The sequence below is a fragment of the Bubalus bubalis genome, chromosome 10 (assembly GCF_019923935.1).
Source record: "Bubalus bubalis isolate 160015118507 breed Murrah chromosome 10, NDDB_SH_1, whole genome shotgun sequence".
NCBI lineage: Eukaryota > Metazoa > Chordata > Mammalia > Artiodactyla > Bovidae > Bubalus > Bubalus bubalis.
Genome location: NC_059166.1, coordinates 43,297,192 through 43,319,202, shown reverse-complemented (window position 1 = coordinate 43,319,202; position 22,011 = coordinate 43,297,192). Strand labels below are relative to the sequence as shown.

The 22,011-nt window shown below is 43.9% G+C and overlaps 1 protein-coding gene and 1 long non-coding RNA gene across 3 annotated transcripts in view; one reads left to right on the top strand and one right to left on the bottom strand.

The window, feature by feature from the left end:
* The window catches only part of GABRR1 (gamma-aminobutyric acid type A receptor subunit rho1), a 35,146-nt gene extending 16,139 nt beyond the window's left edge, over positions 1-19,007 (top strand). For both annotated transcript variants that reach the window (XM_025294592.3, XM_045161951.1), the window contains 8 exons: positions 43-149; positions 1,797-1,864; positions 3,482-3,705; positions 8,039-8,121; positions 10,751-10,891; positions 13,257-13,409; positions 15,273-15,469; positions 17,229-19,007. In XM_025294592.3, the coding sequence (XP_025150377.3) occupies positions 43-149; positions 1,797-1,864; positions 3,482-3,705; positions 8,039-8,121; positions 10,751-10,891; positions 13,257-13,409; positions 15,273-15,469; positions 17,229-17,522 (1,267 nt within the window). In that variant the 3' untranslated portion in view covers positions 17,523-19,007. The remainder of the gene's footprint in view (positions 1-42; positions 150-1,796; positions 1,865-3,481; positions 3,706-8,038; positions 8,122-10,750; positions 10,892-13,256; positions 13,410-15,272; positions 15,470-17,228) is intronic.
* Positions 13,601-17,271, bottom strand: LOC123327694. The gene is made up of 2 exons (XR_006542361.2): positions 17,139-17,271; positions 13,601-15,596 (listed from the first exon to the last, which is right to left on the bottom strand). It is a non-coding gene; the product is annotated as an uncharacterized LOC123327694 (long non-coding RNA).
* Positions 19,008-22,011: the final 3,004 nt, after the last annotated feature.

Sequence of the window (22,011 nt, the reverse complement as noted above, 5' to 3'; positions counted from 1 at the left end):
TAATTAGGGTATGTGATCAACCTGTTTTCTCCCGCTCTGCAGCCCAATTCTTAAACGAAGCCCTGATATTACGAAATCGCCACTAACAAAATCAGAGCAGCTTCTGAGGATAGATGACCACGATTTCAGCATGAGGCCTGGCTTTGGAGGTATGAGGCATGCGCTCTTGGGGCTCGTCTTCTTTCCAGGTCCTTCTGTCTGTCTATGGGCAGCATCAGACCAGGGAACCATTCAGCATTGCTCCCTACCCCAATCAGGTCTGCCTAGGTTGTGAACAAGGCCTGAGCCCTCAGCATCATCTGAGCACCTGCCATGGCCAGCCTGCCTTGGGCTCTGCTGAATGCATTCTTGGGAGGCAGCTGCTGGTTTGTGGCCAGACTAGCCCAGCTGTCCTCAGGCCACGGCTCCCAACAAGGATGTCTCAGTATTAGGGAGGCTAGTAGCTGGCTGTAGGGACAGTTGCAGTCCAAAGTTGCCTCCTGAAAGACTGCTCTGAAATAACAATTTTTTTAAATTGGGTCTTTTAAATTTATTTCTTGATTTGTGGAAGCAGTTTTTGAAATTTTCTTAAATGCTCACTTTCATAGCTCCTAGAAATGCATAATTTTTAAAATAAATTGTGAAAGTTCTGTCTGCAATATATGTTTAAAAATGCACAATAATCATACCCCTAAAATCATGACTGCATTATCAATTTAATGTGAAATACCAATCTTGGACTAAATTTTTTTTTTTTGGACTAAGTTTATTCTTATCCTGGAGCTGGCAGACAAAACTCTGGGCTCATATCCTAGGGTAGAGTGTGGTCTGGTGAGTTTAATTAAATGAAAATTGTTTAGAAAATAATGATTTAGTGCCAGAGCCCTTTGAAGCTGGCAGATTTCAGATTTCTTAGTGTCAAGTAGGGTTTTCATTCTTATGAGTTTTGTGTTTTTTTTCCCCCCGGGAAAAAAATATTTATTTCAGAAATCATTCTCATGCCTTTTATTTCTTCCAGTCACTTTTGCCTAAAGGATAAACAGGTTCTAGAAGGGAGTCTTTATTCAGTCTCTAATCTGTTGCTGTTGGACCCAAATTCACCTTTTCACTCCGTGATGATGTTCCGTGATGATATTCTGTGATTATATTCCATGCCTGTCCTATACACCTGAAAGCAGGGAGGAAAAGAGGCCGCAATCTACTTCCCTGATGATTCTTTCTTTTTATAAATATAAAGTTTTTATGTCCTAGAAATGCCCCCCAAATATAATATTTTCATATCCACCCAGTGTACCACATCCCCCATGGAGGCGACTCCATCATCTAGCAAAGATGCAGATCAGTACCTTGGTAAATGTTTTGAATATCACCTTGGTTCTAATTCACCAAGCCAGAGACACTGGCTTCCAAGATGAAAGAGGGTGCAAAATCAGGAGGTAAATACAAAAATTTAAAAATGTGTGCCTTCAGGTTAAGGAATAACTCTTTAGATGGGACCCAACTTTGACCCAGGTCTCATCGTTCCTTTAGATGAGCATATGTAACCAAAGACAAATGCTTTGCACTAACTTCCTCATTTCAGAATCACCTGACTGATTCAGATGAAAAAAAAAATTTTTTTTTTACCTTCGCTGGAATATTCTAGGGAGCGAGCCCATGATGCCACCCTTTTATCTCTGGTTTGACTTTAGCCTGGCATGTGGGACACCAAACCTTCAAATCTGAATGTGCTAGGAGAAATACTGCTTATGCCTGTCTGATTTGTAGTCAAAGTTCAAATAAAAAGAGTAAATGCTCTTGCCATGCCCCGTCCCCAGGGCCGGCCATTCCTGTTGGCGTGGACGTGCAGGTGGAGAGCTTGGACAGCATCTCAGAGGTGGACATGGTAAGCGCTTCTTCAGCCAAGTCTGTGGGTAGGGGATCCCCTCGGGCCCTGTGCTGGGCCAGGAGCGCCACACACCACAATTCCCCGGGCTCAAAACCCCCGGGCAGTGGGAATTCCCACACTCGTGTTACAGGTGGCTCAGCGAGGTCGAGACATTTGCTCAAAGCTGCCCCGTTGGCAGGAGACAGAGCCGCATGGCAGACATGATCGTCACCACCCAGTGTCCAGGCTCTTGCCACCAGGATGTGTTCTCTGGGCAAATGCTGTCCAGCATAAACAGTGGGATCCAAGGAGCCAGACACAAGCTACTCCTGTGGACTCTGTGTCTGGCTGTGAAAATGCAGAAAAAGCTCAAGTTTCCTCTGTTTTTCTTTTTTAAATGGGCTTTGATTAACAAATAGAACATTCTGCAACTCCTTGACTTACAGGACTTTTTAGAAACTTGTCTTAGCTGGGGAGAAGCAGACCTGAGACTAGCATTCTGGCAACAAGTGGTTTAATGGCAGCCCACTCCAGTATTCTCACCTAGAAAATTCCATGGACAGAGGAGCCTGGTGGGCTATGGTTAATGGGGTTGCAAAGAGTCAAACGCGACTGAGCACACACACAGACACCAAGGAAATACAAGAAAAGAGTGGGGGGAGTTCTTTGATGGTCCAGGGCTTAGGACTCCACACTTTACTGAGGACCTGAGTTCAATTCCTGGTCCGGGAATGAAGATCCTGCAAGCTGCGTGGCACAGCCTATATGTGTGTGTGTGTGTGTGTGTGTGCGCGCGCGCGCACGCGCACGTGCACTAGGTCATTTCAGTCATGTCCAGCTCTGTGTGACCCTATGGACTGCAACCTGTCAGGCTCCTCTGTCCATGGGATTCTCCAGGCAAGGATACTGGAGTGGGTTGACGTGCTCTCCTTCAGGGGATCTTCCTGACCCTAGGAATCGAACCTGCATCTCCTGGGTTTACCTTTATTGGCAGACAGGTTCTTTACCACTAGCACCACCTGGGAAACATATAATATATATATATATATATATATATATATATATATATATAGTGGTGTCAAAAAAATTATCTTTATAAGAAGAGGGTGGAGAGGTGAGACAGGGAAAAGGAAGGAAGCAAAAATGGTCATGTCATCAGATCAGATCTATGTGAGAATCAGTCCCTCCGGGCTTCTCTGGGAGTCAGTAAAGAGCTCACCTCAGGGTTGTCCCCTCTGAGGGGCCAGAGAGCTGGGTTATCCATCCCCCTTACCCATCCCCAGCCCCACTCCCTGGCTGAGGGCTGCTTCCAGAGGCATGAACTCTTAGGCTGGCAGTTGGCCCCGTGTGTGGGCAGGCTGCCCTCAGGCTGGGGTCCCAGCACCGGCAGGAGCAGCCTTCTGCAAGTGGAGGCAAGTGCCCAGGGGTGGGGTGGGGTGGGATTCAAGGCCCCCTCTGTACAACCTCCTGCTGAGGCCCCCATGCAGGGTTCCCTCTCTCCTGAAGCAGCAGAGACTAGAAGCAAGGCCTCCCTGGGCTCAGTTCACTCCTCAGCCTGGTGGTGGGGGAGCAGGATGCCCTGCTATCACCCGGCCATTCAGTGTGTGGGCTCCTCCTCTTTACCCTTGGTCCCAGGACTTCACGATGACCCTCTACCTGAGGCACTACTGGAAGGACGAGAGGCTGTCCTTCCCAAGCACCAACAACCTGAGCATGACATTTGACGGCCGGCTGGTGAAGAAGATCTGGGTCCCCGACATGTTTTTTGTGCACTCCAAGCGCTCCTTCATCCACGACACCACCACAGACAACGTGATGCTCCGGGTCCAGCCTGACGGCAAAGTGCTCTACAGCCTCAGGTGAGCCCTTCCCGATCTCCTTCTGGGCCTCTTCCCCTCAGCGTCCTCTTATCCCCGAAGCTGGGAAGAAGTGCAACTCATTTGTCAACCAAGAGTATCATTGCTCCCACCACAGCGCTTTTGCTTTTGGCTTTGAACAGTGAACTTCTAACTTTCCAGGGGCTCTGACTTTCAACATCAGGAAAACTTGACTCTACACATGAGTAAACATTTTAAAGAATTATTTCTCCTTGAAAATACATTCGGGGAAATTTCTCATACTGATGCTTATGATTTAGGCCCTGTTCAAGTTCAATTTCAAATGTTTAGTGAAGGTTTTATTTCTCTAGTAGGAGTCAGAAAAGTAGATAATGTAATTCTTCTCAAAGACCTGCCTCCTTTGACCTCTCTGATTCCCATTTTGGAATTTTGCTTTAAAAAAAGTCATTTACCTCACCTGGTTGGTTTAGGCATTTTTTATTTTTTAATCCCTTTTCACCTGAGTGTCCTCCTTGAGAGACTATGGGGACCCTGGGCCACTTGAGGATTTTAAGTGGTATTTTGAGCATCACTTCAAAAATATAAAGAATAAAATAATTGAGCTCAGCTGACTTAGAAATGTTTTTTCTTCTTTTTCTTTATTCCTTCCTTCCTTTCTTTCATTCATTCTTTCTATACAGTTGATTTACAATATTACATTAGTTTCAGGTGTATGACATAGTGATTCAATATGTGTATAGACTATACTCCATTAAGTTATTATAAAATATTGGCTATATTCCCTGTGCTGAGCAGTAGCCTTAGAAATGTTTAACTACTCATTAAGCACTGACCTGGATAACCTTCTCTTAGGCACAGACATCACAGTGGGGCTTTCCCTGTATGCCCCCTTGAGAAAATCTTGGTGCCCGCCTCCCCCAGGAGGACATGTAGAGATGAGCTGCAGACCTTTACAGAGCAGCACCTCAGCTACTGGCTGAGATTTACTCCTTCTGTGCTGTGCTGAGAGTGCATTTCAGTTTTACAGACTTTATTTTGGTACAGCTGAATCCACACACCAGTGTCTAAGAAGGGAATGCCTATACCGATGCAGTGTATCTTTAGAGTCAGAGATGGCAATATTGAAGCTGAATTTCTGCCCTAAAAGAATATTTATAGTAATCTTTTATTACTTCATCCTGACTTAGAATCTAAGCAGCTAGGTACCAGACTCAGAGTTTTACTTCTGTTCTTAACATAACATTAATTTTTAATAATGGCTATGTTTGGGACTTTCTTGGTAGTTCAATGATTAAGACTCTGAGTTTCTAATGCAAGGGGGAATCTATCCCTGATCCCACATGCTGAGCAGCAAAGCCAAAAGAAAAAAAAATATGTTTAACAAGTGGCTTTTAAACTTCTGACAGTCTAGCAGTCAGGTCTCATGAACTGGTGGAGGTCCAGTCTGGCACTATTGGACGTGACACCAGAGGCAGAAGAGAGAACAGAGGAAGTGGAAAACCTCTGTTCATTCAGCATCAAAGTTGTCAGTGAGCCTCCAGGTGCCTAAAAACATATAATTTGATTTTTCATTGCAAATGAAATCATGGGTTTGTTTAAGAGAGAAATAAAGAGGTCCAAGTTAGTGAGGGCTATCACTCTGAGATTTATTTGGGGGAAAACATGGAGGAGCTGGGTACTGTCACCTCCGTCAACAGCAGGTTAACACAAATCAGTACTAATACGTTGCCCTCCACCTCATCCATACTCTTTGAGCCATTCAACAGAATGTGTTTATATTAAGATTGGCTGCCAGAGTTGTACAGATAAAAACCCTGACAGGTCTTGTCTTAAGCTCTGGGTACATAAAGATGAATAACACTGAGCTTAGCATGATTGCAGCCTAGTGGGGGAGACCTGCAGGAACCAAAGGATTAGATGCAGACAGAGGCAAGGACACCAAGGAGGTGTGGGCAGGGAGCGACAGGTAACAGGATGGTGAAGTTTCCTAGGCTGCAAGAGACAATAACAAATGAAATTCACAAATGAGATGCTCCATGACACTAGGTAGATTGAACAATCAATTCCATGGTTCTTGAATTCCCAGTCAGTTTCAAGATTTGAGAGTCAATGATTGTTGGGAGGAAGAGATTTTTCTTGGGAGAGAGGTGTGGGCATGCCATTTGCTGGACTGCACAGGACACATGTATGCTTATAGTTGGGGGACACTACAGTTAGAGGGTGAGAGAAGAGCTGTCTAACCACTGAGGGGCAGAGCTAGGAGGAGTTTTGGCTCTTATGGGGCCAGTCTGCAGTCCCAGGCTTGTTGGGAATAGTTCAGCATGTGTGGCATGGAGAGTGGTGAGCCAAGAGATGGAGTGGAAGATGCTGCTGGAGGATGGAGGTGCCCAGTGGAGAGAATGAAGGACCTGGGGAAAAAGTCTCAGCTTCAACCACATAGTGGTCCCAGAGAGCTTGAAACCACCTCACCAGAGAACCATCCCCCTCTTATCTCACTTCTACCCATGTAGGAGGTGATTAGAGATGGGCAGACACTGACCACTCAAATGCCAACTCTGTGCCTTAGCTGGGAAGGGGGAGCAGAAGTCTCAATGTGAATGAAGTTTAAAGTGTCGATACCTTGGACCAAAATTCTTTGTTTCTGAACTGAGATATGTTTGGTTACTTCTGAGGGTTTTGACTGCCAGTTACATGAGAGGGGTAAGCAGGAAAATCTCAGGACTGGCCAAGATTCCAAGGGAAGATGCTCTAGATGAAATAATTCAAAAGGACTTGAGGGAAACAACAGTGAGCATGGGTGAGATTACACCACATGCTGGGCTTGTTCAATGCTTGGGTAACAAGCAGAAAAGCATCAAGTCAGGGTGCCAAGAACAAGTCTGATAATGTCTGTGATTCTAAAAAACCTGTTTCTGTATCAACTGACAACAGAGAGAAGAGCTATTTAATACTTTCATTCATAGCAAAACCCACCTGCATTTGACATCTGATGTCTCCAAGCTTAGCCCCCTAGTTTCTTTCTTGCTGGTGATGCCATCAGGTATGGTTGTGCTGGTGATGCACCCATAGAAATGGGAGCCCACCCATTAGGTGTCCAAGTCAGAGGCTGGCCTGACCACCCCCCAAAAAATACATCCTGTGTATCAGTATTCCCAGGGGAGATAAGATGATCCAGCTGCTAACAATACAAGATCCCTCCCTACAACACTCAAATGGAATGAGGAAAATAAGGCAAGTATCTGGATAACTGAGTTTCAGAAAAGCTCTTTTCCTTGAAATTTCCATTAAAAAGTGATTTTTTCTTTTTGGCCATGAATTATCCAGATAATTTTCATAACTTATACATAGCCAATTTTCTGTGGCTGAAGGAAATGTAGTATGTTCACTAGCTAATGACTGTTAATCATACCCTGCCATGGAATTCCACACTGGGTGGGAGATCTTTCATCTATGACTAACAATCTGTCTTTGCTTATTCTTTGACGCAAAAGCCAATTTTCCTGTGTAAACTCTGAAGCAAAACCATTAGATGCCAGCAAGTGCTTGCATGTTGATGCATAAGATCTTCCAGTGTTTTTCCATTTTTATGATCTCCATGGAATTATCCACTAAGAACACCTGAGCCCACTAGTAGATGTTATTATCAATACAGAAATATCAAAATCATAAAAAAAAAAAAAATAAAGTGCCTAATTTGGCAACTGGCATAAATACTTCATGAATATTATTGTAAAAACATTATACACAAATAGTGAATGTCAGTAAAATCAAGAAAAGAAGAATTTGAATGAATCTGAAACAGGAGAGCAATATACTCTATGGTTTCTTTTAAGAAACCATAGGAGTTGTGGTTTAACATTGTTTTATTTTTTTATATAATTTCCAAAGTGGCTCTTTTAAAAAAATATTTATTGAATTTGTTACACTACTGCTTCTATTTTATGCTTTGGTTTTCTGGCCACAAGGCATGTGGGATCTTCGCTCCCTGACCAGAGATTGAACCTGCACCCCCTCCACTGGAAGGCGAAATCTTAATCATTGGACCACAAAAGAAGTCCCCACATTGTTTTATCGATGGAGACCATTGCTTCTCTAAAATGCTTGCATGCGATGGGGGTTAGTGGAGTCATTGTTGGCCCCATGGTGAGCCTGGGGTTAAACATAAACACCCAAGAGTTCTCCAGTGTGGAAATCACACATAAGCTACTTGGTCCTCTAGGTCCTGGCACACTGCTTATGAACTACAAGATTCTTCTATATTGGGAGGAAGCAGAGGCCTTTTCTTTTTGTTTTATCATTTTGCGCTTGTTTTTTGCAGCCTCTGCACATTTGGATTTTATCTGTTTGTTTCTAGGGTTACAGTGACCGCCATGTGCAACATGGATTTCAGCCGGTTTCCCCTGGACACACAAACGTGCTCGCTTGAAATTGAGAGCTGTGAGTAAGCCTATGCTCAGACAGCCCCCGCAGACCTTAAGTTACCCTAGAGCCTCTGACTCTCAGGAGTAGGAGCAGAATATCTTGTTTCTCTTTTTTTTTTAACATGAAATTTAATCTCTTAATAAATTCTAATTAATTTATTTATTTTTAATTGGAGGATAATTGCTTTACAATATTGTGTTGGTTTCTGCCATATATCAACATGAATTAGCCATAGGTATATGTGTGTTCCCTCCCTCTTGAACCTTCCTCCCACCTCCCACCCCATCCCACCACCCCTCTAGGTCATCACAGGTGACTATGATTTTGAGATGACTTTTCAGATAGAAGCAACGTCTCAGGTAAGTTTGAAAATCAGGAACAAATTTGGCACTAAAAACCTTCTATTCCCATAATTGACCCTTTTAATACTCATGGCAGTGGTTATAAACTCAGTCCTGTGGAAACTGAAGGTTTCCCAGTTCCCCAGGGCAAGTGCCTGGGTAAGGGGAGCTGAGGGCTCAGCAAATGTGGGTTTCCTTCCAAGCCCCCAGTATGGCACTCATCACACAGTCCACCAGAGAGCTCCTTGTGGATCTCTTTTATTGCTCTTCTGAGTAAGGTTTCCACTGAAGAATTTCCTGGTGAAAACAAGTTGGGCAGCAACTGCCCCAGGGCACAGCCACTGTGAGTGCAGGTGGTGGCTCAGACACTCAGGCATAACCTAGGGGCCTTGGGAAACTTACACACATGCAGAAACCCTGGAAAATTAAATAGCCATAGGAGGACCAAGGCTGCGGCCGTGTCCAGGACTGCCATCCCTAGCTCTCTATGCACCTGCCCCGTGCTCCAATCTCTGCCAAAATGTTTCCTCTGACTGTCACAGTCTGGTTGACCCCCCACCATGACTCCTTCTACACTCATCTCAAACCAGCGCACACCCACTGACACATCGCAGCCCATGTCAGAGTCTCATTGAGGACTTTCGTTGACCCGGGGCATCTTGGTAAGCCTGCCAGTGCCATGGTGGTGGATCAGGAGTCCCCTGGCTCCAATCACCCAGGGCCGAGGAGCACAGGGACATGGACTCCACACATAGCAGGGACAGCTCTGTGGACCGCTCAACGTGGGGTCAGGGAGAATAAATCCCAGGACCAAGGGAGTGACTGCCTCGTGCACTGTAGCTTTTGGCCTGCTCTGTCCTTTAATCCTCCCAAGCTCCCTGTGAGAAGGTTACTGTTATCTCCTTTATGGAGCTTAACAGCGAGGGACTAATCGTTGGCTCCAGAATTTTGCTTTCCCTATGATACCCAGGCAGTGGTACCTGTCAGGCTTTCACCAGAGAAGCAGAAACATAGGACAGGGGTCCCCAGCCTTCAGGATCTACCGCCTAATGATCTGAGGTGGAGCTGATGGAACAATAATCGAAATAAAGTGCACAATAAATGAAATGTGCTTTAAACTATGCCCCCTACCCTGGTCCAGGGAGAAAACTGTCTTCCACAAAACTGGCCCCTGGTGCCAAAAATGTTGGGGACTGCTGCCATAGGACATACACAGGGAGCGGGCTAGTGCAGAGGACTGGCTTATGTGAGCATTGGCAGGGCAGGTGGTGGGAAGGGCAGGCTGCGGCCTCTTGGGCAGAGCCCACCCTGCTGTCCACATGTGGAATTTTATCTTCCTCCAGGAAACCTCAGGTCCGCTCTTAAGGCCTTTCAACTGATGGGATCAGACCCACCCAGGTTATCCTGGGTCATCTTTATTTCAAGTGAGCTGGGTGTAGATAACACAGCAACAAGCATCTCCCCAGCAGCACCCGGATTAGTGCCAGATTGAATCACTGGATACTTACGATAGCCTGGCCAAGTAGACACGTGAAAGGGGTCATCACATAGGTCAAAGGTTAAAGGTAGAATAAAAGAGGAATAAAACAGAGCCTCGGGGAGCCCCAGAAAGAACTGTTGACACAGGAGCAGCCCTTTCAGGTTTTACCCCTAGTTCTGCCCAAAGAGCAGGTAGGTCTGCCGGGTTGGGGTAAGCGGTGTGCTCACCTAAAATAAGTGGGGTGGGGAAGTATGGGGCCAGAAGGAGGGATCCTCAGGGAAATCCCCTTGATTCTACCCTGGGCAGAGCAACAAGAGGCCTGCAGAGAAAGACCTCGTTTGGCTGCAAATCTCCTTGTGGGTCTTTTCTTGCTAGAATGCAGCCCCTATTACCTGAGAGTGTTTAAAGGTATTTGCCATCAATGATGCATCATCACCCTTTGAAAGAAGAAAGGGCTAAATTACCTGTGGTTTAGAAAGTTGAACTATATGCAATGTTGCCGCTATTTAGCCTGAAAAAAAAAAAAATTTTTTTTTTTTTTTGAAGAGCAAATTGTAGTTTCTGGTCTACAAAAATAGCAATTTCATCTGCTTTTAGGCTGACTTGAAAGGTGAACACTTTTGCAGTCAGGATGAGTATTTAGGCCTGAGAGCTTTGCCTTGATGATTCTGGAAGACTGAGGAGAATTAGATTTGTCCTTTTGGATTTTGTTTTGCTTTGTTGGACTGCAGTTTGTTTATTCAGCTGATCTTGTTACAACCCCCGCAGAGCCTCACAGACAGGCTCATCTTTCCTGGCGTCTGATGCCATCTTGTCTTTTCAGATGCCTACACGGAAGATGACCTCATGCTCTACTGGAAGAAAGGCAATGACTCCTTAAAGACAGACGAGCGGATCTCCCTCTCCCAGTTCCTCATCCAGGAATTCCACACCACCACGAAGCTGGCCTTCTACAGCAGCACAGGTGAGGGGTGGGGTGGGCGGGGAGGCTGAGAGAGGGAGCTACTTGGATCTCAGGAGACGTGTGGATTGGTTATCAAGTGAGCAGAGCCTGTGCCTCTAGGATTTGAAACCAAAGATGAGATTTCCAGATCGGGTCTAGAGGATGGTGAGCACGGGGTGAGGGAGGTTTTTTGATACCACCACAGCAACAGAAGTGATAATCTAGAAAATCTTAATAAAAACTACAACATAAGCCCTCTGTGTAGGTCTATTTGAGACAACTGCATTGACAGTTTAACAGCAGAAATTTCACCCTGATATGACTCCCAGAGACCCCTCTCCAATAGGCAAAAATAGTCCAGTTTCAGGTTTACTATTTTCCATTCATGTTCTCTTGACTTCAGCACCTTCGAGTGCTTCTCTCTTAACCAATCCCCTGCTGCCATACTGTTTGCACAGCTCCTCTTATGACCTTCTTGTGAGCCACAGTGCAGGAACTACACCCCACGGGCAGTGTTGTTGTTGTTTTTTGAACCGAGTCTGGGCAAGCTTGCCACCGCCACCCCCCCACAACCCCACCCCCACCCCCCGCCTCCACCACCACATTGCCTGAGGACAGGCGCTGTGGTCTTCCTCCTGGCAGCTGAGGTTACACTCTCTCCAACCCTTGCCTCTTTCTTAACTAATCGCCTTTCAAGATGATTTTGCTCTTATCTTTCTGCAATTTCTGTTGCTAAAACACTGCATGGTTGACTACACTCTTTGATCTGTAACAGAAGGCATTGTTCATTTCCAACATATGGTGATATCACATCTCTTATCTTTTGCACACCTCACCCACCAGTCTTGGTCTTTTGGGGAACCCTCATTCCTTTGACTCTTAGCATTTTGACATTCCCTCTTGTCTGAGTGTGCTTAGGCTGCTATAAAAAACTACCATAATTCTGTGTGTGTGTGTGTTTGTATGTGTATGTGCGCTTAGTTGTCTCTGAGTCTTTGCAACCCCATAGACTGTAGCCTACCAGGCTCCTCTGTCCATGGGTTCCAGAATACTAGAGTGGATCACCATTTCCTCCTCCAGGGGATCTTGCCAATGCAGGTAGCGAACCGGCATCTTCTGCATCTCCTACATTGGCAGGCAGATTCTTTACCACCAAGCCACCAGGAAGCCACAGACTGGGTGGCTTCTAAACAACAGGAACTTGTTTTGCACAGTTCTGGAGGCTGGGAAGTCAAGATCAAGGAAACTCACACTACTTACAACCCCCACAGAGCCTCAGAGACAGGCTCGTCTTTCCTGGAGTCTGAAATATTCAGTGTCGGATGAGACCCTGCTTCCTAGGACTCACTGTGTCCTCACATGAAAGAAGGTGCAAGAGAACTCTCTGAGGCCTATTGTGTAAGGGCACCAATCCCATTCACAATGAAATCACCTTCCAAAGGCCCCACCTGCAAATACCATCACTTAGAGGATTAGGTTTCAACCCATGAATTTGAGAAGGACATATTCAATCTCTAGCACCTCCACAATCACTTTCTGGAGCTGTTATAAATATAACCGTTGCACTAAAATTGTCCTGGGATGCCAGTTTTCCAGTTAATGTTGCCAAGTCCCCATTTTATTTTCAGTTCTTGTCATGTCAAGTTTATCCTGCCTTTTCTTCTCCTTCTACCATTCCCTGTTCCCTTCAATTCCTCCATACAAGTTTTCCTTGTAAAGAGCACCAGGGTGAAGCTAAAGCATAGCCTAAATGCACTGTTGTAGTGAGCGTGGTATTTTTACTTTTAACATATTTTTCCCCCATAAAGAAATCCAGAGGGAGTTGTTAAATCCACACATCTCAAGTTTTAACATATGTAGGAATCATGTGGAGAGGAGTGTTAAAAGAAGTTTCTTTTTCTTTTTTTGACCACAGTGCAGGGCTTGTGGGATCTTTTTTCCCGGACCAGGGGTTGAACCTGGGCCACCACAGTGAAAGCACCAAGTTCTAAGCACTGGACAATCAGGAAATTCCCAAAAGGAAGTTATGATTCAGTAGATCCAGGGCGGGGCCCGAGAATCTGCGTTTCTAACAAGCACCCAAGTGATGGTGATGCTGCTGAGCCATGTGCCATATTTGAGTAACAGAAGTCTTACATGGCCTTCCTGAGGGGTTCCCTTTGTGTATAGGATGGGGGCCAAAGATTCCTTGAAATGTACTAACCCTTATGATATGGGTTATCATATAATCATTCTGTTCCATGGTTTTTCTGTCTTCCATTTTATAAAGGTAGGGTAAGTTTACAGGCAAGCGTCTAAGGCGTTTATGATTCTCTGAATCAAATTGGTCCTATGGGGAAGCTGAGTGGCTATGGTGTGTATTCTTTCTTCTTCCTGTGTCCTGCAGGCTGGTATAACCGTCTGTACATCAACTTCACGTTGCGTCGCCACATCTTCTTCTTCTTGCTCCAAACCTACTTTCCCGCCACCCTGATGGTCATGCTGTCCTGGGTGTCCTTCTGGATCGACCGCAGAGCCGTGCCCGCCAGAGTCCCTTTAGGTAAGTAACATCTCAAGTGCACGTTTCAGACATCTGAAAATACAAGGAATTCCTTCCAGATAAAACCCTTCTTTCCAAATGGGTCCTGAATCCCGGTGGGCATTATAACTCAGAAAAACATCAAGTTATTCATTTACAGGTATAATGCCACTATTAAGAATCTGTGTAGCAAAGCCATTTCTAAGTCCTCCTGGGAGTCCACACAAACAGTTCATCTTTAATCTTATTAGAGCTGAGTCCTAGAGTGGGTTGTCCTGATCTGCAGTGCTTTCTCTGCTCACCTGGATAAGAAAGTCACATTCTGTAACAGGGCTTTTCAAAAGGTGGCCCAAGGGATCTTTGTGATAGATTCTGTGGGGGAAATTGTTTAAAATGAAGAATCCTGGGGTCTATCTACATGTATAGGATCAGAATCTCTGAGAGAGTTCCAGGAATTTGCATTTTGAACAAGCTCCCCCAGTAAACCTTTTTTTTTTTCCTTCGATGTGGATCATTTTTAAAGTCTTTATTTAATTTTTTATAACACTGCTTCTGTTTTATGTTTTGGTTTTTTGGCTGAGAGGCATGTGGGATCTTAGTTCCCTGACCAGAACTCGAACCTGCACCCCTGCATTGGAAGGTGAAGTCTCAACCACTGGACTTCCAGAGAAGTCCCTCCCCTAGTAATTCTTATACATACTCAAGTCTGAGAACCCCTAGTGTACTATCCATAGCTGTTTGCCATCCACTCTCTTCCCTGATTTAAATATTGCACCCATTCCACACGCACCACCGTGGCTCAGAGGTCCTGGGGCTTCAAGGGAGAGAATGACTCACCAGGTTTTAGTGAAACTGGATTGGTGCTGGCTCTTAAGATGACCCCAATCCGCTGTGATTTGGTGTTTGCCAAGCAAATGTTCTGAGCTTAATTTGAAATCTCAGGGACATTCCCACTGACAGATGCCCTGGCCTTTAACGGTTGTTCTGTAGCTTGAACAGTTACTGTGCTGAATGAATAAATATTCTAGTTTCAGAAATCTGTCTCCCGTAAATGAGGTTAACATCATTCTTGGTAAAATTGACAGGGTCCTCAAGTCAACACTGCAGTGTGGGCAGCCAGGTCCAGGACTCAGCAGGCCCTGGCAGCCGACAACACAGGCCAAGGACTACAGGATTCTACACCAGCAACAAGGACGCAAAGATTAAAATGCAACTTGTGTACTTTCCCCCCCTCTTTTGGAGAAGGAGTTCCAAGAAACATACATACCTGCTCATATATACAGTCTTCTTCTTATTTTGTTTATAAATATTTATTTTATAAATAAAGTTAATTAATTTATTTTTTGACTATTTTGCAAGGCTTGTGAAATCTCAATTTCCCAATCAGGCATTGAATCCTAACCACTAGACCACCAGGGAACTACCCTGCAATCTTTGTTTTAAACAACTGAATGTAAAGAATTGTCTTACTGCTAACCTGTCAGGGGCTCTCTGCAGAAAAACAAAGTGATAAAAGTGCCATGATGAAGACACAAGGAGGGGGAACTCCCTGGCGGTCCGGCGCTTAAGACGCCATACTTTGACTGCATTAAGACTCCATGCTTTCACCGCAGGGCGCACAGGTTCAATCCCTAGTCTGGGAACTAAGATATGCCACTGAGCAGAGCCAAAAAAAAAAAAAAAAAAAAAGATTCAGGGATACAGCTGGGAGCAGAGGAATAGGAGAAACTTTATAAAAGCTAAAACTGGAAACGTGAGCAGCTGGAGGGCCAGGGAGGGAGACGTTCTAGGCCAGAGGAGTAGCTGGGAGAAAGAAGAGGCACGGAACCATCCAGTGGGTTTGGAGAAAGACAAACCCCTGCTCCTTTCTCTCTGTGTCTGCAGGGATCACCACGGTGCTGACCATGTCCACCATCATCACGGGCGTGAACGCCTCCATGCCCCGCGTGTCCTACATCAAGGCCGTGGACATCTACCTCTGGGTCAGCTTTGTGTTCGTGTTCCTCTCGGTGCTGGAGTACGCGGCCGTCAACTACCTGACCACCGTACAGGAGCGGAAGGAGCGGAAGCCGCAGGAGAAGGTGACTTTACCATGAGCAGGAGTGTCTGCAAGGGTAGGATCTGGTCTAGCAATGGACCTTGGGCAGGTCCGACTTCCTCTGTAAAATAGGGTAATGGCACTCCCTCCTCCACTATTTCACCAGTTAGCTGTGAAGAGCAAACAAGAGAATAAGTTAAATGGTGTGAAATTTACTCTGAGCTACCTCTTTTACTCATTCAAACATTTATTTAGCACCTACCATAAACTAGCTTCGGAGAAGGCAATGGCAACCCACTCCAGTACTCTTGACTGGAAACTCCCATGGACAGAGGAGCCTGGAAGGCTGCAGTCCATGGGGTCCCGTAAAGTCGGACATGACTGAGCGACTTCACTTTCACTTTTCACTTTCATGCGTTGGAGAAGGAAATGGCAACCCACTCCAGTATTCTTGCCTGGAGAATCCCAGGGACGGAGGAGCCTGGTAGGCTGCTGTCTATGGGGTCGCACAGAGTGGGACACGACTGAAGTGACTTAGCAGCAGTAGCAGCAGCATAAACTAGCTTCCTGGAAATGGCAACCAACTCTACTATTCTTGCCTGGAAAATTCCATGGACAGAGGAGCCTAGTGGGCTGCTGTCCATGGGATCTCAAAGAGTCAGGCAGGACTGAACGACTGAGCACCCACACATAGACCAGGATCTGCTAAGTCAAGTTAACTAAGGCCAGGTTGCTTCAATCTTGGTGGTGTTCCTAGTTCAGTGATAAAAGTAAATGGCAATTCAACATGGTGGGACAAATGATTTAGAGGAATCATAAAAGAAGCTTCCAGAAATGTCTCTTTCCAAGACAATCTTTTTAATAGTTGCATAATAAAGAATGTCTTGGATGTATTATAACATGATTTATTCCCCTATTGATGGGCAGTGGTTTTTTTTTTCCATTTTTTGCCACTATAATAAATGCTGCAATAAACATTATATATATATATATATATATATTATACATAGATAGATGGATAGATATGTCTGTCTCTTGAAAGCTTATATATATATAAGCTTCCAAGGAAGCACATCTTCCATTCTAGGAAAGTTTCCTTCATATGTGAGCTCATACAACTCCCATCACTTCCCAGATCACTTTCCCGCCCACCTGGTTTCCCCTTCATTCTCCTGTCTGCAGTTCAATGATAATCTCCTCCAGAAAACTCAGGCTCTGTAGAGGAAACTATCCCCACAATGCCACACCTTTCAAATTCCCACCCCATCTCTCTCTCTTTCTCTCTCTCCCCCTCTCATACACACACACACACACACACAATAACTGCAAACATTTCTATCAGGGGTCATATCAGAGAACATGGCAATGATCTGATCATGACCCTTCTTGTGGGCCTCCGATATGACTTGGTGTTTCCTAGCAGTTGATGGGTTACCTGCTCTTTCATTGATAAAATGTTTACAGTGCCACCATCATTATTCCCACAACCCCTTAAAAGAAAGAACTTCCCTGTAGCTCAAATGATAAAGAATCTGCTTGCAGTGCAGGAGAGTAGGGTTTGATCCCTGGGTCAGAAAGATCCTCTGGAGAAGGGAATGGCAATCCACTCCAGTATTCTTACCTGGAGAATCCCATGGACAGAGGGGCCTGGTGGGCTACAGTCCAGGGGGGTCACAAAGAGTGGGACATGACTGAGCAACTAACACACACACCTTGAAAGAAAGTAGGAAAAGGCGATCCCCTCCTCTGTGCAACTTTGTTGGCTGAGCTCGCATTCCAGCGTGCGTTTGCTGTGTCCGCAGCTTCCCTGCACCTGCGGGTTGCCTCAGCCACGCGCGGTCCTCCTGGACGGCAGCTACAGTGACGGGGAGGTGAATGACCTGGGCAACTATACCCCCGAGAACGGAGACAAGCCCGACAGGATGATGGTGCAGCTGACGCTGGCCTCGGAGAGGAGCTCCCCGCGGAGGAAAAGCCAGAGGAGCAGCTACGTGAGCATGAGGATTGACACCCACGCCATCGATAAATACTCAAGGATCATTTTTCCAGCTGCATACATCTTATTCAATTTAATATACTGGTCGATTTTCTCATAAATGCCTGTAATTCTATACATTTCACATTCTTCTGTATGTACTACAGAAATAATTGAATGATGAGACATAATTTAAGGTTATGATGAAAAGAAAGTTCCCAGTACCCACCCTTCTCCAGCTTTCCAAAACTACACTGACAAGGCACTTACTGGTTTAATTTACACTTATTAACCGTTTATCGTATACACAGCATTATATTTGGTACTGCAGGTATAGAGATACCCATAGCAACTGATGATAGTTGTTACTGGGATCTCTTAGAAAAGTGCACTGCTTTTCTAAGAGAAAAGGCACCCTGGGGTGGGGTAGGCACACTGTAGTTCAACCTCTTTTAGACTCTAGATACTTATTCATACGAACCATATCCTTTGTGTGAGCGTGACTCTATTCTCTGGACCAGGTGGACCTGGGAAGCACCTGAAGTTCTTTTGTTGCTGTTGTTTAGTCAGTAAGTTGTGTCCAACTCTTTGCGACCTCATGGACTGTGTAGCCCAGCAGGCTCCTCTGTCCATGGGATTTACCAGGCAAAAATACGGGAAACAGTTGCTGTTTCCGTCTCCAGGGGATCTTCCTGACCCAGGTATCAAACCCACATCTCCTGTATTGGCAGGCGGATTCTTTACTGCTGAGCCACTCATTTACGTGCACCTAAATCCCCACTTTGACCAAAACTTATGCTTCAGTCTGTAGCCTCTTACCTATTTAATATGCATTTTTTTGTGTTGGTTTCATTACAAGGCAATAATAATATTCCTACTTTATTTACATCTTGTGGTTCCTGAGGATTCACCTCTTCACAAGAAAAGCTCTTTAGAGTGGTACAGTGGTTTCTGATTTTGGTAGGTATTTCCCTGGTAGGGAAACTTTGAAGAAGAGACTATTTGCAGGCATTTTGTCAGTTTTGTCATAGGGGTAACTAGTCTAGAAAATTTGTGTGTGAGTATTCCCTGTTTGGAGAAGGCAATGGCACCCCACTCCAGTACTCTTGCCTGGAAAATCCCATGGACGGGGGAGCCTGGTGGGCTGCTGTCTCTGGGGTTGCACAGAGTTGGACACGATTGAAGTGACTTAGCAGCAGCAGCAGCAGCATTCCCTGTTTAATAATCACTGCTTCATGAATCTCCACCTTGCAGCATGTCCAAATTCAAAGTGAAGTTAGTAATGTGATATCTTTACTGATGAACCTGGGATTAGACTGACTTTTTTCTGCATAACCATGGCAAGGAAATGCATAATTTGGGACTACCTATAACTTGTTAGGATGAGAAATACATGGTTACTGAATGTAGAAGAAAATGCCAAAATGAAAAAGAAATGGTTACACATCACTGGACATCTCCATTTATACTCAGTGAACACCAGCATCTTCTGTGAACCAGAAAACAATGGCCACTGATATCAGGGCAGGGGATAAAGGAGAGGGTTCTAATTTGGTGTATTATTTAAACAACATATAGCTATTCATACTATATAGCCACAGGATCAACTCCCCCCAAATTTATGCATAAAGCATTTGTTTGAAATTCAAATAAACTCTATACCCTATTATGTTATTTTTACTCCAAAGCTAATTTGATCCCTATATCATGTTATTTCTTCATGAGGGCTATACTTTGGTCTTTAAAAAAAAAAAAAAAAACCACCAAAATTTCAGAAAGTCTAATTACAGGGCAATCTCCCATTTTCCTGAAATAAAAAAAAAGTTTTGTTTTTTTTTTTATAGCAACTAGTAGAAAAATGTAAAGGAATATAGATGAAATAGTTAAATGTAAACTTTTAATACTAAAAATATTTTTAGAACATTACCTTTTTCATGCTTATTTTAGGAAGCAATTCCAATCAAATTTCACAAACATCTTTGCCACTTGCTTCTTCCTTGGAGCAGGACCACTTTGAACCATCTGGGCGGGTTTCCAGGACACATAATCTGAACTTCCATCCACAGCGTTTGGGGAGCTCTGCCATTTGAACCCGCATATAGGATGCTGTATGGTATTAGTCTGCTCAGGCTGCCAGAGTGGAGTACCATAAACTGGGTAGCTTAAACAATAGATATTTATTTTCTTTCAGTTCTGGAGGCTGGAAGTCCAAGGTCAAGGGGTTGGCAGGTTTGTTTTCTCCTGAGGTCTGTCTCCTGGGCTGGCAGATGGCCGTCTACTTGCTGCCCTCATCTGGCCTCTTTCTCTGAGTACATGCAACTTTGGTGTCTCTTCTTTTAGGTGACAAAAGTCATATTGGATTATAGCCCTGCCCTTGCAATCTCATTTAACCTTAATTACCTCTTTGAAGGCCCTATCTTCAAAGAAATCACAGGGGTGAGAACTTCAAAATACAAATTTTGGGAAGACACAATTTAGCCCACATACCTGTGGGAATTATTCAGCTTCATAACAGTATATCTTGTGCATCTGAGGGCAGGAGGAGACAGGGGTGACAGGATGAGTTGGTTGGATGGCATCACTGACTCAATGGACATGAGTTTGAGCAAACTCCAGGAGGTAGTGAAGGACAGGGAAGCCTGGCACGCTGCAGTCCATGGGGGCACAAAGAGTCGGACACAACTGAGCAGCTGAACAACAACAACAGTGCATATTATAAGTATTTACTCTTGATCTTTACAACATAATCACATACAGTATTGTTTTTTAGAGTGATCTTTAAAAGGCTTGTTTACATTGATATCTATACTAGTGGTATGAAGAGTAAGTTATTGAATTCATGGTCAGTGTCTGCTACCTTTTCTAGCAATTCGCAGGTGACCTCTACAAGCATCTAACAGCATTGATTGAGGTGACAGTACTTTGCTCTCAAAGCTATGTCACTGAGACAGAACTCTGTAATTTGACCTCATAAAAACCCAAATACAAAGCAATTCTCTTTTCTGATAATTTTGGAGAAAACCACCCTTTATATGTGGACATCTATAGTGCTTAATAAACTTGTTGGCTTGACTGGAGAGTAGAGAGATTTGGTTAATAACATTGTCTAGTTAACAGGCAGGTATGAGGACTTCCCCGCCGGCCCAGTGGTTAAGACTGCGTCTCACTGCAGGGGCACGGATTCAATCCCTGGTGAGGAGACTAAGATCCTGCATGCCATGCAGTGCAGCTAAAGAAAAAAAAAAGGCAGGTTTCACATGAATATGGAACAAATAAATTGGCACTCACAATACATAAACATTAATATGAGGAAAAAATTTTTAATAGTTGCACTTTTCTATTTATTCATTTTTAATAGTGGCACTTTTTGTATTCATTCAGCAAGTAATTCTAAGCACCTAGTATGTTCAAGAGCAGTGCTTCTCAAACTGACTGTGGTGAAAGACCAGTTTAATTATTTTATATTTCCAATTCACTGGAGAACTTCACAAACCTAGGTCTAAGCCTGCATTCCACCCTGTAGGAATGGACTTGTGGGTTTGACCTTGGAGCCCAAAACTGTGTGTGAATGTAAGTCATAATGATCACAATAAAGCATACAGAAAAAGAACATTTCATTCTGATTATTAAAAAAATTGTGTTACAACTGAGTTTCTTTGTATGGAAAATTCCAGTATTTGCAGTAATAAGAAAGCACATTATCCAACAAACACATTAATAATGTTAGAATAAAACCATTTAGTTCACTTAAGTATTATCACCTCTCAAAATAATTGGATGCTTTAACTTTTCAATTTCATATTGTTTAATTTTTATCTATATATAATTGGGACAAATACTTGTAATTCCCAGAAGAGCCCTGGCATTACCTAGGAACATGTTAGGAAAGCAGAACATCAAGCCTCACCCCACACCCAATTAGAATCTGTATGTTAACAAGTTCCCCAGGTGATTCTTACGTACATTCAAGTGAGCAAAGCACTGAACTAGGTTTGTGTAACCATATACCTTTAGTATCATTCACAAAAAGTTATGTAAGAGCTGCATTTATACATGAAGCAACTCAGTATTGCATGCTTACTCTATGTGGGAGGAATATTTCCTTTCTTTCTACCTTTTTTGTTTTGGAGGGGATGGTAATTTGTAAAGTCATAAAAAGCAGAAAAAAACCCATTCATAATCCTATTAGCCATGGGCAACTAGTGTTACTTATCTTTTTGTCTACATAGTTTTGTAAAGTTGTCACCATATTTTATATACAAATTTATACAGGCTTTTTTTCCATGACATAGTATGACCATTTTCCTACTAAAAACTCCCTATAGTTTGCAGCCATTAAAATCATTCCATACTATGAGTGTACATGGCAATCTTTTCCTTAACACTGGATAAAAAAATAATACTGTGATGAATACTCTTAGGGAAATATTCTTGTCACACTCTAGACTTAATTTCCTCATATTAACAATGAATGTATAGAATGGATGCTGATTTGAGATCAGTATTATTATTATATTGAGTAAATAGTGTGTAGTGTAATTCCAAGTTCTCAGCTTAAGACTTTAAAAATCACAAATGGAATTAAACTATACCTTGTTAGTGTTAGTCAC